General features: G+C 54.4%; 1 protein-coding gene across 1 annotated transcript in view; it reads left to right on the top strand.

Annotated features, from left to right (window-relative positions):
* Nucleotides 1-993: 993 nt before the first annotated feature.
* Nucleotides 994-15,990, top strand: part of LOC136120542 (bone morphogenetic protein 8B) — a 27,539-nt gene continuing 12,542 nt past the window's right edge. Inside the window, exon 1 of the mRNA XM_065873990.1 lies at nt 994-1,330. Coding sequence (XP_065730062.1) covers nt 994-1,330 — 337 coding nt within the window. The remainder of the gene's footprint in view (nt 1,331-15,990) is intronic.

The raw sequence follows: 15,990 nt of genomic DNA, 5'->3' as shown, positions 1-15,990 counted from the left end.
CGCCAGGAGCAGTGACGGAGCCGGCGTCAGGTGTCCGGGAAAGAGCTCCCAAAGACGCACGCAAGGGGACTGCGGAGAAGGCACCAAGAGGCCGGCGAGGAGCTGCGGTGGCTGGGAACCCGGGCCCGGCTGCTGGCAGAGGGATGCGCCCCACTCTCGGGCTTGGCTGTCACCCACCTGAGGCGTTTCGGGTCCTGGGGCGACACTCCGCGCACCAGTTGAGGCTGCAAGGTCACTCTGCGGGCCGGACGGAGAGTTGGGATCCAGCTCTGGAAGGGCGATCAAGGACACGCCCCGCTGGAGCGCAGGGTCTGGTCTCCCCGAACCCCACCGCTACCCTGGGTCCCCCGGCCGAGTCCCCGCGGCCACCCGACAGCGTGGCCAGCGGCAGGAAGGGAGCCCAGGACGGCCGCGAGGCCCCCGACGGCGGGGCTGCGGACTCCTCGCCAGTCCCGCCCGCCCCCCCACAAGTGGGTAGTATCTCTGGGGCATCAGCGCCCGCCCTCCAGCGCCCCTTCCTGGGGCTTATGTTCCCCGGCCTTGGCCCCGCCCCTGTACTCCATTGGTCGGGTCCGGAGGGGGCGGGACCCGACGGCTGCAAGTTGGACTGAGAGAGGCCACCTCGGCCCGAGGCTCGCTGCACAGACTAAGGGTCCACGCCTCCCGGAGCCCCGCGGGAGCTCGCCCTCCGCCTCTGAGCTGAGCTGCCTCGGCAGCAGCCGGACTGTCTGGCGCGGCGGCACAGACAGACTAGCCGACGGTCCCCGGTCCCCGGATGAGCCCTTGCCCGAGGAGGTGCTGCCGCATCCGACTACTCGGAGCCGCGACAGGCGCCGCGGGCCGGGCGCTCTAGGGACTGCGTTGCGTTCGCGGGCGACGCCCGCCCCGTCCCGCCGGCCCCAAGCCCGGCCCGCCGCTCGTCGTCGGGGCGGCCCCAGCCCCGATCCCGGCCGGGAGCGGATGCGCGCGCGGTGAGGCCGCCCGGGTCCCGCCATGGCCGCGCGCCCCGGGCCGCTCTGGCTGCTGGGTCTGGCGCTGTGCGCGCTGAGCGGCGGCGGCGCCTCCGGCCCGCGCCCGTCGCCCGGCTGCCCGCAACGGCGCCTGGGCCCGCGCGAGCGCCGCTACCTGCAGCGCGAGATCCTGGCGGTGCTCGGGCTGCCCGGGCGGCCCCGGCCCCGCGCGCCGCCCGCCGCCGCCCGGCTGCCCGCGTCCGCGCCGCTCTTCATGCTGGACATGTATCGCGCCATGGCCGGCGACGACGACGAGGACGGCGGGACCCCCGAGCGGCGTCTGGGCCGCGCCGACCTGGTCATGAGCTTCGTCAACATGGGTGAGAGCGGGCCCGGGGTGGGCGGCGGCGACCCCGCGAGAAGGCACGTGGGGGACGGCGGGCCGAGGGGCCCCTCGGGGGCTGAGCGCGGGCTGCAGGGGCGTGTGCGCCACCTCGGGCAGGGCGAGCGCCCTGCTGGGAGCGGGGAATCCCCTTGTCGTGGACAAGGAAAGGCGGGAGGAAAAACCGCCCGGGTAAGGGCAGCGAAGTCTCAGCGGGTTGGGGGTCGGTGAGCTGCCGATCCGTCAGGGACAGATGAGGGATGTGAGTCCCAGAGGCGTACATTCACCCGCAGCCAAATACATCTGATGGTAAGATTCATGTAGTGTCGGGTGGACGCGGGCAGTGCCAGGAAGACAGTCTGGTACTGGAAAGGGAGGCAGATGAGTAAACAGAGGCTGTGATGCTGTCACGTTGATAAGGGCGGTACTGAAGAGAGGGACAAAGTTCAGCGTGGAAAACCGTGGTCACATCATCAAAGCACCAGAGTAGAGATGAGGACCCAGATGTTCTGAGTCCACAGCAGCCACTTCCCTGGGCCGCCTAGGGGTGGGGTGCTGCTGCGGGGTGGGACGGTGGGGAAGGAGTAGACTCTGAGCTCAGCGGGGCAGGGACTGTGGTCTTGTCACCCTGGGCTCACACCCGGGACTTGGCTTGTCATGGAATGAGTGTCCAGGCCATTGAATGACCTGATGGGCAGCTTGGACCTTCTTTGTTCTCCCACGTAAAGCCCAGCTTTTCCTCTCTGCAGAAATTATACTCCAAATCGTGGAGCCATTTACCCTTAAAGTTCTCAAAGATAAGTTTCCCATTACTAAACTCTCTTTAATCTACATTCATGAACATATATCCCCCACCTGCTTTGCCTCCTGTCTGTGGCCAGTGAGGGGCAGGAGTCTGGGCTGAGGCAGACACTAGGATGGACCTGGGGACCCAAGGACTACAGCTCAGCCCCACGTGGGGAGAGCTGTGGGACCCAGAGCAGGGAGAGGACCCTTGCCATGGTCACCAGCCTCCCTTCACCTACAGCACCGCTCTTAACCCTCCCAGCAACCTTGTTAGCAACATGACATTCATCCCCATCTCCCAGATGAGGACAGGGAGGCTCAGAGAGGCAGTGTCTTGCTCAGGACAATGTGGCCTCTACGTGGCCAAGCTCAAGGAGGTGACATTTCTTTGTTAGGAGGGCAGGCTTTCAAGGTGGAGAGAGCTTTCAGAGGGATTTCGGCAGAGGAACCCAGGGGTCAGAGTGACAGTAAGTTTTGTGGGTCTTCAACCATTTGCCTAAAGGAGGCCCGTCCCCCCCAAACCAGAGCTTGTGATGGGCTCAGGTTGGGGAGCGAGCAGCAGGAGGCAGCCGTTAACTTCTGCGGAGAGCCCAGTGCCAGGCACAGGACTTGGGCTGGTGGGTTCTAGATGCCACCTTCCTGGTTAGAGGGCAGGGGTGGGGACTTGGGACAGAGGCGACCACATGTGGAACTGAGGCTGGAGCTCTGTGCTGGGAGCAAGCTGACCCCGGGCTCAGGACCAAGAAGAGCTGTGGATGCAGTCACCCTGAGAATGCCTCCAGGGGAGCCGTCCATCTGAGTGAGTCACCGCCTAGCCCATGCCCCTCTTCCCTCAGCATCCCCTGGGGCAAGGGGTGCACAGCCCTGGTGGGAGCTGCTGCTGTGAGTCGAGCAGCACCCTGAGCTCAGGAGGAGCTGGTTGCCCTCCAGCTTCTGCTCTGTGATCTTAGGGAAGTCCCTTGCCCTCTCTGAGCCTCAGATCTCTGCTTGTAAAATGGGACTCCTAGTGATCCATCCTCAGAGTTGTTGTGTGATAGGTTGATAGAGGGGGAGTGGCAGAAAGTCAGCCCCCTTTTTAGGGTGAACCTGGCCCTGGTCAGTGCTGATACCAGACCCTCCCAGCTGCTGCTCAGCCTTGGTGTGGATGTGATGGAAATGTCCCCACATGTCTTATAGACATGTGAAACCCAGAAACAGATTTTTAAAGTCAGCCAAAGGTGTTTCTATCTGTTTTTGAATAAAAACTAGCATTTGAAGTTCCATAGTCCTATAAATACTCATTTCACCCATGCAGCAATTTGTGAAGCTGTTTTACCAGCCTCATTTCATGGGCTCAGAGAGGTTAAATAACCAACCCAGGGTCACACAGCACATCCATGGCATCATCCAGGCTGTGCATTCCAAATCCCAGTTTCTTCCCACACCACCTCTGTGTGTTTCATGAAGATCTAAAGCCTCTGACGCTGTGGATTAACAAGCAGATCTTTGTTCAGTGGAAGCCTGGCCTGTGGGCAGTCCAGCCAGCTGTCTGAGGGCCTTCTTTATTCTCATGTACTAATTGCACTAGTAAAACTCCTTCAGTTCGAGTAGTTTTAACTGGTAATTACCTAGGCTGATGTGGGGGATAGAACCTACCAGGATTGTTTCCTGGCTCCGGCTCCAGGCCCCTGAAGGTCAGCGGCCCCTGAACCACCGTGGAATCTAATAGCAGAGTTGCTGTGGCATCAGCGCCCACGCCGAGGCTCCCACACCTGTTGGCTCCAGCTCCACCTCTGCTATTGGCCTCATCAGCTCCTGAGAAGCCAGTCGGGCCTGGTGCTTGCCAGGCCCCTGACCGTCAGTGGCACCTGTAGGACCCAGAGGCCTGGGCCTGCCGTCCAGGGGTCAGGCCTCTGCTTCTGAGCAGATGCTTTAGGAGCCGTGTCGTGACTGACAGGGCCTGTGTTGGGGGCCAGGGCTGCGGTCAGAGCTGGGCCCTGCCTGTTGATCTCCGCCTGTGGACTCTTGGCTCCCCTTGGCCAGGACACAGTGACGGGGCCAGTGCCCTTGAGGAGCGGACGGAGTCTGTCCCTGGTGCCGCCTGAGCTCAGGGGAGGAGGCCCTGATCTGGGAGGCAGCGCCCAGGTTCTTGTCCCTCCTGGGCCTGCCGTGGACTCCTGCCCGTCCCGAGCCACATCCCTTCCCTTCTCTGGGCCTCTGCTTTCCTGTCCGGCCCTGTGGCTCCGGCCCTGTGGATCCTCGGAGGCAGCTTCTCACACCACCACCCATCCCTCCACCCAGCTCGGTGTGACTGGCTGGACCCCCGAGGGCCTCAGCCGGCCCAGCCAGCCCTGAGGGAGGAATGAGGCAGCAGAGGCCACCTCTGCATGTTCCTCCTGAGCCCTTCTCCGCATCCTCTCCTTGGAGCACCAGGTGCCCATGCTCTAGAGTGAGAAACTGAGGCACAAACAGCACTGCAGGCAGAAGTGTAGTCAGAACTGGATGGGCCATCTTCACTTTTGTCCTGACCCTTCCCTGGACTGGACTGATTCACTCCCGTGATCCTGGGTGGCTGAGGACACGGGTGGGGATGAGCTGAGGCTGTCGGATTCGGGAGACGCAGGGCTCAGTGCGAGCGAGGGACCTGGCCCGGGTCCTGCTCAGCCCCCTGACCTTCACCTCCGTGAGCCCCGGGGTCACTTTCTTTGGTTCTTTAGTAAGCAATTCTTGCATATTTTCCTGAATTCACTCCACAAATTGTCATGTAGTACCTGCTCTGTGCCAGGCTCTGTTCTAGTTCCTGGAATATGACAGGGAATGAAACTAAGTCCCCCCTTGTGGAGCTGACCTTCCAGTGGGAGAGAGAGACAGATAACAGTACATCAGCCACAGGTGATTGTCACGTGGTCTAGACAGTGACGCCTCTCTCTGGAAACCGGGAGCGGATGGACAGTGGGAGGGCAGGCAGGACTGGGCTGGGGGTTCTGGCCTGGGACTCAACAGAATTTGCATCATGACTCCACCCACTACTCTCAGTGTGATCTGGATTTTCAGTCCACCTCTAGGAACCTCAGTCTTCTCCTCTGTAAAATGGAGATACTCATGGTACCCACCCTAGGGGCTGTTCAGGGATTGTGTGAGATGACACCCAGGGATGACCACATGCCCAGAACCTCCATGTCTGTCCTTTCATCTCATCTCACATTTACTGTCACATCTTTCTTTAAAAAGAGGACAGTGAGGGGGCTTCCCTGGTGGCGCAGTGGTTGAGAGTCCGCCTGCTGATGCAGGGGACACGGGTTTGTGCCCCGGTCTGGGAAGATCCCACATGCCGCGCAGCGGCTGGGCCCGTGAGCCATGGCCGCTGAGCCTGCGCGTCTGGAGCCTGTGCTCCGCGATGGGAGAGGCCACAGCAGTGAGAGGCCCGCGTACCACAAAAAAAAAAAAAAAAAAAGAGGACTGAGGTTCAGGGTACTTTGGTGGTTTTCCCAAGGTACACAGCAGGTTGTCTCCCTGCCTGCACATCCTTTGCTGTTGTCCTACACAGAAGCTGCCTCTCCCCCTGGCTCAGGGCCCCTCATTAGGTGCAGTTCGTGCTGCTGAATTGGACTGTATTAAATGTGAGCTTGTGTTATAAACTAGGAACGTGATTTTCAAAATATCTGTTTTGGGATTTATAGAACTGATGCATATTCATTGTAGAAAATTCATACCGTATGGATACATTATAGAATTTCATGATAGAAAATTCAGACCATATGTCTAGAAACATATAATATGGAAGCTCCTAATAATCCTCTGTCTACCTCAGGGAGAACCAATGTTTAATCCTTTAGCTTAGCCCTTCCCCAGCAACCGGCCCTGATATTTTATCAATTTGTGTTATTCTTTTTTACAAAGTGGAATCTAAATGCCCACTGTTTTGCCATTTTGTCTTTCACTTAACAATAAATCCTTTATCCGTCTTGAAAGTGACTATTAAGTGACCACATTATTTTTCTTTTTATCTATCTACCTTTTATTCATTTATTTTTATTTCAACTTTATTGAAGTATAAAATTTACATATAAAATTGTAAGTTATTTAAAGTGTACATCAGGATGATTTGCTATACATATACATATAACATTCCCCCCATCTAGTTAATTAACACATTCATCACTTCACATATGTATTCTTTTTTGTGTGTGAGAACATTTAATTTCTACTCTTTTAGCAAATTTCAAAATTATATAATAGTGTTATCAACTATAGTCGCCACGTTTTACATTAGCTCCTCAGACCTTATTCAACTTATGGCTGAAAGTTTGTACCCTGTTATCAACCTCTCCCTATTTCCCCCACCCCCAGCTCCTGACAACCACTTTTCTACTCTTCTGAATTTTTAACTTTTTAACTTTTTAAAATCCACATATAAGTGATATCATGAAGTATTTGTCTTTCTCTGGCTTACTTCACTTAGCATAATACCTTCAAGTTTCATCCACGTTGTCGTAAATGGAAGGATTTCCTTCTTTCTCATAGTTGAATAGCATTCCCTTGTGTGTGTGTGTGTGTGTGTGTGTGTGTGTGCGCGCGCGCGCGTCTTATCTTCTTTATTAATCTGTAGGTGGACACTGAGGTTATTTCCACATCTCGGCTGTTGTGAATAATGCTGCAATGAACATGGGAGTGCAGATATCTTTTTTTAAATTGAGATATAATTGACATATAATATTATATCAGTTTCAGGTGTGCAACATAATAATTCAATACTTGTACATATTGCAAAATGACCACTACCATACTTACACTTTTTTCTCTTTGATATCCTGTTTTTATTTCCTTTGGATATATATCCAGAAGTGGGATTGCCGGATCATATGGTGGTTCTATTTTTAATTTTTTGAGGAACCTCCATATTATTTTCCATAGTGGCTGCACCAAGTTACATTTCCACTAACAGTGCACAAGAGTTCCCGTTTTCCCACATTCTCACAAATACTTGTTATCGCTTGTCTTTTTTTTTTTTTTTTTTTTTGCGGTACGCGGGCCTCTCACTGCTGTGGCCCCTCCCGCTGCGGAGCACAGGCTCAGCGGCCATGGCTCACGGGCCCAGCCGCTCCACGGCATGTGGGATCCTCCAGGACCGGGGCACGAACCCTCGTCCCCCGCATCGGCAGGTGGACTCTCAACCACTGTGCCACCAGGGAAGCCCCGCTTGTCTTTTTTTTTTTTTTTTTTTTTTTCTGCTTGTCTTTTTGATAATAGCCATTCTAACAAGTGTGAGGTGATAGCTCATTGTGGTTTTGGTTTGCATTTCCCTGATGATTAGTGATGTTGAGCACCTTTTCATGTACCTGTTGGACATTTGTATGTCTTCTTCGGAAAAATGTCTATTCAGTTCCTCTGCTCATTTTAAAATTTGTATTGTTTGTTTTTTTGCTATTGAGTTGTATGTGTTCTTTATATATTTTGGATATTAACCCCTTATCAGAAATATGGTTTGCAAATATTTTCTCCCATTCAGTAGGTTGCCTTTTCATTTTGTTGATGGTTTCCAAGGGTATTTCTCTTTCCAAGAGTTGAAGGTGGGTCTCTTTTCTCCAAAACCCTGCTTGGCCATCAGAATGGTGTGCCCTATGAATCCCTGACGACTGGCTACTCCTCCCCGCCCCCATCTTCTCAGTCTTTTCTCACCCTTCTGAGGTAAATGACTACTATTGCCCCTAGGTGACAGGGGAGAAGTCTAGTCTCAAAGAGTATAAGTGACTGGCCCAAGGTCCTGGGTGCCCAGATCGATCCAAAGGAGCAGATATGAAAACTGGGTCATAGCAGTGAGGAGGGTTGGCCTTGGAGGTGGGAGAGCACAGTGGGGAAGACCAGGTTTTAATTCAGGGTCTGCTACTTGAGATCTGTGAGATTTTGAACAGGTTACTTGAAGTCTCAGCATCTCAGTTTCCTCATCTTTAAAATCAGGATAATAATACCTATACCATAGTGCAATGGTTATACAGGTTAAGGCATTGAAAAACTTAGCAAGTGCCTGGCACCGCTCAGTAAACCGTAGCCAGAATTACGCGGAAGAGCCTGCTGTGTTTGTCTACCCTCCCGCCCCCATCATTTACTTGGGGACCTGGAGCCGAGTGGTAAGAGCACGGTTCCAGAATCAGATCCCCATTCTACCACTTGTTTTTAGTGGATGCTGCGGTGCTCCCCAGATATTCTCTTTGGGACTGCATCACTTGTTGCACCAGCTGCTTGGAGGGTGGGCTGCTGACGGCTGGGTCCTTCTCTCAACATCAATCCACAAGCTTCTTGCTCAAGGTTGGGCACCCTCCTTGAGGGCACCCCACATCCTGGCTTACTGGGGTATAAATGCCCAGGCCCCTTGCCTCAAGGAGGGACAACTGTGAAGGGCCATTAGCCCAGAGCTCCCCGTGCAGATGGGATGGGCTGGCCCTTTTGTGATTGCGTCAACTGTTCGACTGTGCCCACTCCTGCTTGTTCCCTGCAAGAACACTCTGCACTAAACCTACCCACTCAGCCTGTTGCCCAGGAAGTCTGACCTAAGATATATTTATATGACTTTTGTGTAAGTTATTTACTGCTGTGTGCCTCAGGTTCCTCATCTGTAAAATGGGAGCGATAATAGTTCCTGCCTCCTAGGATGGCTATGAGCATTAAATGACTTACTCTATGTAAAGGGCTGAAACAGTGCCTGGTAAATGCTCAGTAAATGTTAGCCTGGTTTGATTGTTTGTTTGTTTTTAGCCCAAGTCCAGCTGGTCAGTGACAAGACCAGAAGTAAAACCCAGTTATTTCCTTTAACTGCTGGCTCTGCCCCCTGAGCCGCAGCCATTCCTTCAGAACAGTCTAGGGCTCTGAATACAGGAAGGGTTCTGGGGAAGCCAAAGGCTGCAAGACCCAGGTATGGAGAAAGTTGGATCCTTCAGTCTGAGGTCATTGCTTCACAAACACTCCTGGGAACCTACTGTGTGCTGTTGCCCTCCCTGGTTATCTTGGTGCCCACTCCAAAGCACAAGCCCCAGCCCAAGATCCGCTCATTACTGTGGGAAAGATAGGCCCACAGACAACTCAATGTAAATGATTGCAAAGTGGGAGAAATGGCCATTCCCCCACTCAGATACGAGCATGAAGGTTCAGTGCTGCAGAAGACAGACCAGGTCCCGCTCTCATTTGTGGGGGATGGACAAGGCCAGAAGAGGGGGAGGAATGAATGGCCTCCTGGCTGGGGGACAGAGAAGGCTTTGAAGGAGGTGGCATTGTGCTGGACCTTGAAAGAAGGGTAGAACTTAGTCAGAAGCGGGTGAAGGGAGAAGGTGTCCAGGCAAAGGGGAGACATGGAGGTGAAAAAGCTCTCAGCCTGTTCTTGGAACCGCAGTTACTCAAGTGAAAATCCACTCGTGGCTTCTCCTGCTTGGGACCTTCTGCGTGTTCCTTCTTACCAGCCTGGCACTCGGCATTTGACATTCTAGTCCTGCAAGAACCCTGCGGTGTTCCCTTGACATGTCCCCAACCTGATGAGGCTGTGGATGGGGAGAAAGAATGTAGACTTTGGAGACAGATACACCTAGACTCTCATCCCACCTTGGGGGCTTCTGGGTGTGGTCTTGTGCAAATCAGTTAACTTCCCTGATCTTCGGTGTTCTCAGCTATAAAATGGGGTGAAGAATGCCTCTTTCACAGGGTTGCTGTGGTTGCCAGCCTCCAGTATAGTTCTCAATGATCCCTGCCTCCTGGTTTTCACACCCTTATGTCCTCCCACACTGGGCCAGCGCTGGTCTGTGATCAATAGGATGTGACAATAGGGATGCTGTGTCACTTCCAAGATTAGGTTATGAAAACACTGCAGCTTCCGTCTTGGGCTCTACCTGCCACCCCCCAAGATGACTCATTCTGAGGAAAGGTCATGTCGTGAGAGGTCCACATGAGGAGCCTCTACCCTCAGCCACAAGTGTGAGCTTAGAAGTGGATCTGTTCATCCCAGTCAAGTCTCCAGAGACCACAGCCCCACCTGACAGCTTGACTGTCACCTCATGAGAGACCCTGAGACAGAGCCACCCAGCTAAGCACCTGGATTCCTGACCCTCAGAAACCATGTGAAATAATAAGTGTTGGTTGTTTTCAGCTGCTATATTTGGGGTAATTTGTTACACAGCAATAGATAACTAACACAGTTAGGTAAACATTAACAAAAATGGCCTGTGTAACGTGCCCAGGATGGTGCCTGACATACAGTTCAGTGCTCAAAAAATGGGAGCTGACACATTATTTCCCACCTCCGTGCTTTGCCTCAGATACTTTACTCCATTTCTGCTTGTCAGAATTCTTCCACCACTCTCAACTATGTTTCCTAGAAAAGTGTTCTCTGACCACTTCTCCCCAAGGCACCTCCACGAGCGCCCTCCACCTTGATCATCTGTATTTCTCTTAGGAATGGAGTTGCTTTCTGCCTGTCTGATTCAGGGGCACATCTAGTCCCTTTTTCTCTTACCCACCCCTTGGCCCTACTAAGAAACTATGAACAACCTCAGAACAGGGACCAAATCTGACTCTGGGCCTGGACGGATGGCACATAAGCAGGGCCAGCCTCCCGTCTTTTTTTTGTTGTTGCTTTTTTTTTTATAATTTGGCCACGCCACACAGCATGTGGGATCTTAGTTCCCTGACCAGGGATGGAACCAGCGCCCTCTGTATTGGAAGCACAGAATCTTAACCACTGGGCCGCCAGGGAGGTCCCTCCAGCCTCCCCATCTTTGCAGATCACCCTGTCCCTCCCCTGGGACCCAAGTACCCGCAGGGCCCTGCCTGGAGAACAGTGGCCTCAGCAGGCCACCTCTCAGGTACCTGTTGATGGAAGAATCTTGTGGAGAGGTGATTCCCGCATACCAGTATCGCCACCCAGAAAGTCCAGGGCCACTCATTTTATATGGGCTCCAAGTCTGCAAGTCCACGTGAAGGGCCCCTAACCTGACACGTGACCCCCAGCAAGTCTCTGCCGCTCTGGGCCTCAGTTTCCCATCTACGCAGGGTTGCCACGAAGCCCTTTCCAGCTCCCACAAAAGAATGTGTCCCCCACCCTCCCTGCCCACTGATGGGGCTCCTCCAGGGCTGAGGCACAGGGCGGGAGGACACCCGCCACTCCTCACGGGCACCCATTCCCCACGGGAGAGAGGGGATGTGTCACCGTGACCACGTCCTTCTGGAAAGCCCCACAGTTCAGGCCTTTCCTGGGTTTGAACTGGAGGAACCGCATCCTTCTTGCTCACATCTCCTTGGATCTATTTTTGGCCTTGGCGGGCTTGATGTGGTGCAGTGGGCAGGTTGTTCCCTTTTAATTTGGGCTCTGAAGCCGGCCGAGGCCTGGACCAGTAATTATAAGCACAGAGCCATTTATGGAAAGAGCTCTTGAAAAAGTCAGTAATGAGAACTGACTAAAAATACCCCCAGGAGTGAAGCAGGGGGCCTGCTCTGGGCAGCGCTGAGATTCCTGGGCGGGAGGAAGCCCTGAAGGGGCAGAACCGGGGGGGTGATGGATTCTACAGCTCACTCGACACCCGCACGGGCCGCAAAGACCCGGGTGTTTCCTTAGGTCTGAGGGGCCCCTCGGCCTTGTTACCAGCAGAACCAGCCAGACGGGCCCAGCCCATCCGCCTCCGGGGCCCCAAGGGAGCCTGTCCTCCACCTCGGGGGACGGGCCGTGAACGGAGGCGAGTCCCACAGTAAAGTGAGAACATGGGTGGCTTGGGTTGGAAACCCTCAGTGACGTGGAAGCCACTCCCAGACCAGCAGGACGCCCCAGCCCAGGGGCTGCGCTGCTGTATGCTGAGCCGCTGTCCTGGGGACCAGGAGCCCTTGGGATGAGGGGCCGGGCCTCCCCTCTCTGGGCCCCCGGGATGAGCAGACTGCTGAGGCCTCCCGTTTCCACCCCACATTGTTCAGTCTCTGTCCTCAAAGTGGTCACCGTCCAGAGGGCAGAAGAGCCAGGGACGGGGACCCCCGGGACAGGGACAGGGAGAGACCGGCAGGCTGATGTGTGTGGGCTCAGAGGCGGGCAAGGGGGCTTTCACAGCTGGACCGAGAAGAAAGTAGCCTTTATACTTGGCGGGATGGGGCAACTCCGGAGAGAGCGGCTTCGAGGAGGGACTCCAGGGGGAGGGTGTTTGCACCAGAAGGCCCAGGAGGCCGTGAGGATGGGCAGGGCCAGCCTGTGTGGGTGAGGGGCGGTGGCTGGACAGGAGAGCCAAGCGTAAGACCCTCCCATGGGCCTTGAGGGGCTGGGGAAGGGTTTGAGGGCAGGAAGGACTGTCAGGTCAGAAGATGCCATTCTCTTAATAGCCACACTGGACTGGAGGAAGGGGGTGTCTTTTGAAGTCTTACTTTTTGGTCAGGAACAAGACAGATTTAGGTTGTCCGGGTGACTCTACATTTTGTTGAGGGCACAAAAATAGCCAAAGCCGATGAAGGTGTTGGGTGGGTGGCATCTGGAGTCTGAGCTGTGGGTGCAGGGCCTCAGACATGGAAAGGCAGAATGAGGGCCATAGACATGGTGGTGGAGGCCGCCTCCTCCTGTGGGCCCTTCCCTCAACCGCGGGGTCTGGAGCTGGTTTATCAGGGGCTGGAGGCGAAGGCCGAGGGTCCAGTTAGCACCCACTGGTGAATCGTGACTGTTTATTGTTCTGGGGGCTGCATTAAGGCGATCTGGAAAGTAAATTAATTTGCTGCTGCTTCTCCAGACAGAAAAGCTGGTTCAGTGATTGAACATTTTGGGCAGCTTTTTATAATTTTGTGGAAAATAAACGTGTCAAGGTGCCTATGGAGCCAGACATACCTTTGTCTGCTCCCTGTGCCCAATGAAGTGCATTGTGCCTGTCTTTTCATATCTTTGCCAGTGTGTCTTTGGGAATCTTGGGTCAAAGGATAAATTCATAGGTAATTTTGCCAGGGTATTGCAAAAGGATGTTGCCAAATTCCTTTCCACGGTATCCCTACCAGCACCATGTGAGAATACGCACATCTGCACTTACCTATTTCCTTCTCACAGGCCATACTGTGCATCCAAGGACAAGCCCCCCGACCCCTTCCAATCCTCTTGAAACCATAATGCTCTGTATTTTACTTACAATAGAAATGGCATCCCCTATTTTATTTGTCTTGTTTGTTTCTATTCTGTCTCCCCTGTTAGACTGTAAACACTGGGAATGCACTGTCTTGTTCTGTCTGTTCACTGCCGTGCTCCCAGTCAGAACAGACTCTTACATACCGTAAGAACCTGATAAATTTGTTTATAAATTGAACTTGATAAATTAATGAATAAATAAATGAATGATGAGTACACTCATTTAGAAAACAATCACTCAGAATCTCCCCTTCCCCTCCACCCCATGGCCTTGCAGTTGCTGACGTGGCCTTCGAGGGTATCTCATCTTGGCTCAAAGTTGGGAGGTTGCAAGTCAGGCTCATCCCAAACTCCTGTTGAACAGCCGTCCCTCCCAGTCCATTGCCTGACTGTTTACAAAGTCCTTTCATGGACTTGTGAGGAAAGCTGGGTGTCTCCTCCTTCCCAGTTCACACAGGAGAAGACCAGGCCCAGAGGGTATTTCCATACCTGGTTAGTGCAGGGACAGGCCTGCAGTGAGGCCCTGACCACTGGCCAGAACCCTCCAGGATGCCCTAAGCTGCCTCTCTGGCTAAAACAGGCTCGGTCTGCACAGTTAACAAGGGGGAAATAGAGGTGCCAGAAAATGCTTTCCCAGCTTTTGGGAACTCTCTCTCCTAACTCAAAGCCACAGGCACTGAAAAACCTGCAACTCCACAGGTGGCCTCGCCCTCCCCTCCCCACTGACTGTCAGATAAAGGAGTCACTCTCTTTACCCAGTTCCACACTCAGGATATTTCACCAATTTCTGATGAAAATCATTCTCCTAAAAATGTCCCGCCTCTAGTGCTTGCCTGGAACTGCTGGGGTGGGCGGTTCCCTGTGCTGGAACTATTGTGGGGGTGAGGGGGTGGTGGGCATTGATTTCACAAACCCACCGGATGGAAGTTTGGAACTGGGGTCACCCCAGGTGAACAGGGCTCTCTTGACCCAGCACACGCGGGCCTCCAGCTCAGCAAGCGAGGGAGGCTACAGAGTCTGGTGCCCGCAGGAGCTGGCAGGTTTGTGGTTGTTCCCTCAGTCCTGGATCCAACATGAGTCAGTGTCAGGCCTGCAGACAGAGGCTCCCAGTGACCCACCAAGGGTCACCCACTGTGCCTTGGGGGCAGATATATAAGAATGCTTTGAGAGGGGTCAGGTTCAGGGCATGGCTGAGTGACCCCTCCGTATTCTCAGGGCCACACCCTGTGACAGCCAACAGCCTGGACCTATTTCATCCTGCAGATCAGGGATGCTTACACAGTCACGTAACCGAGGTGGTCTCTGCAGTTACCGAATCCATGGAAATTGTCCCCAAAGCTCTGTGTCTGAGTGTGTAGGGAGGAGGGGACTCGTGTGGTGATATTCATGGCGAGCATCACTCGGCAAACGTCCAGAACCCTGCCCTCCACATCCTGCCTCTGTGGGAGGACCCGGATCCTCCTATGACACGCTGCCCCTGGAACAGCCTGGCTCGTGGCTGGGCATTTACTGCGGGTCCAGCACCCTGTCAGACAATGGAGGTTCTATTTTCCCTCCTCCCTGGTCAGGGGATGAAACACCCATCTCCTGCCCAAACATGTGTCCACTGGCCCCGCCCAGCACAGCTGTTTGCCCATTCATCACCGGACCAGGTCTCCACCGCAAGGACAGGAAGTGCTCCCACATCCGCCTCTGCCACCAGCCTGGTGACTTGTGGTCTCTGAGTCCAGTAGCCAGAGAGAGAATTTTTAAAAAGACTCACAGACATGTAATTAAAATCTCAGTGTTGGTTTTGGGGGAAGGCTCTGGGAGGCTCCCGCCCCTGCTTTGCGGAAACACAGATTTTTAGTGTTTGAAAGTGACAGGAGGCTAAAGTGAGACGCTCTAAATATACCGTCCTGGGCATTTCCGGGCAGCTGGGGAAATATGGGGTTTATTCTGCTCCTGTGGTCTCTTGCCCAGACTGTTAGAGCAGCCCTGCCACTGGCCTGCCTCGGGTCCCCTCCAGCCTGGGCTTTACCCTCGCCTCCACACATAGCTTCCACTCTACCCTTAAACCACACTCCCTTCCTGCCCAGAGCCCTGACCCCCCAACTGGCCAGAGCACAGCCCACGCTCCGAGGCCAGAATTTCCAGCTCTCCGCAGTCAGGCCACAGCCAGACTTATGCCCTGAGCCGCACATTGCAGGGTGGTGGGCGGCCCCAGCACCTCACACCTGTGCAGGACCTCTGCCTAGAATGTCTTCTCCCCCACCTTATCCACCTACCAAGAGTCAGTCCCATCCTTCAAGGCCAGTTCAGGTGTCACCTCCTCTGGGAAGCCTGCTCAGATCATGCCGTGGGACCCTCCAGCTTCCCCAGCACTTGACCCAGCATCTCCAGGAGCTGTCATCCTACCTCACCTCTTCCTGGTTCTTTCCGTGTCTCCCTCCAGCCCCGCTTCCTCCTTCCCCTTGTTCCAAAGAGGGTCCTGCCGTCCTTCCACCCTTTGCTGGGCTTTATGGCTGCTGTTTTCCCTGCCGGTGCTGTCGTTCCTCGGCTCTAGGCCTTTGCTCAGGCTGGACCCTGCCTCTGCAGCATCCTTCTCCCTTGACATCGTGGCAAATTCACTCTCACCCCTCAAGGCCCAGCTCCAAAGCCCTCTCTCCCCTCAACTCCCATCCACATACCGGCTGACTCCGGGAGCCCCGTCCTGCCCAAGTGCACTCAGCTATGTCCCTGCTGCCACCGTGGCCCTTTCCTGCCTTGGGTCTGATGTCCATCTCCCCAGA

This window comes from Phocoena phocoena, chromosome 1 (assembly GCF_963924675.1).
Source record: "Phocoena phocoena chromosome 1, mPhoPho1.1, whole genome shotgun sequence".
Taxonomy (NCBI): Eukaryota; Metazoa; Chordata; class Mammalia; order Artiodactyla; family Phocoenidae; genus Phocoena; species Phocoena phocoena.
The sequence above is the reverse complement of the archived record's forward strand: the minus strand, read 5'-3'. Positions and strand labels throughout refer to the sequence as shown.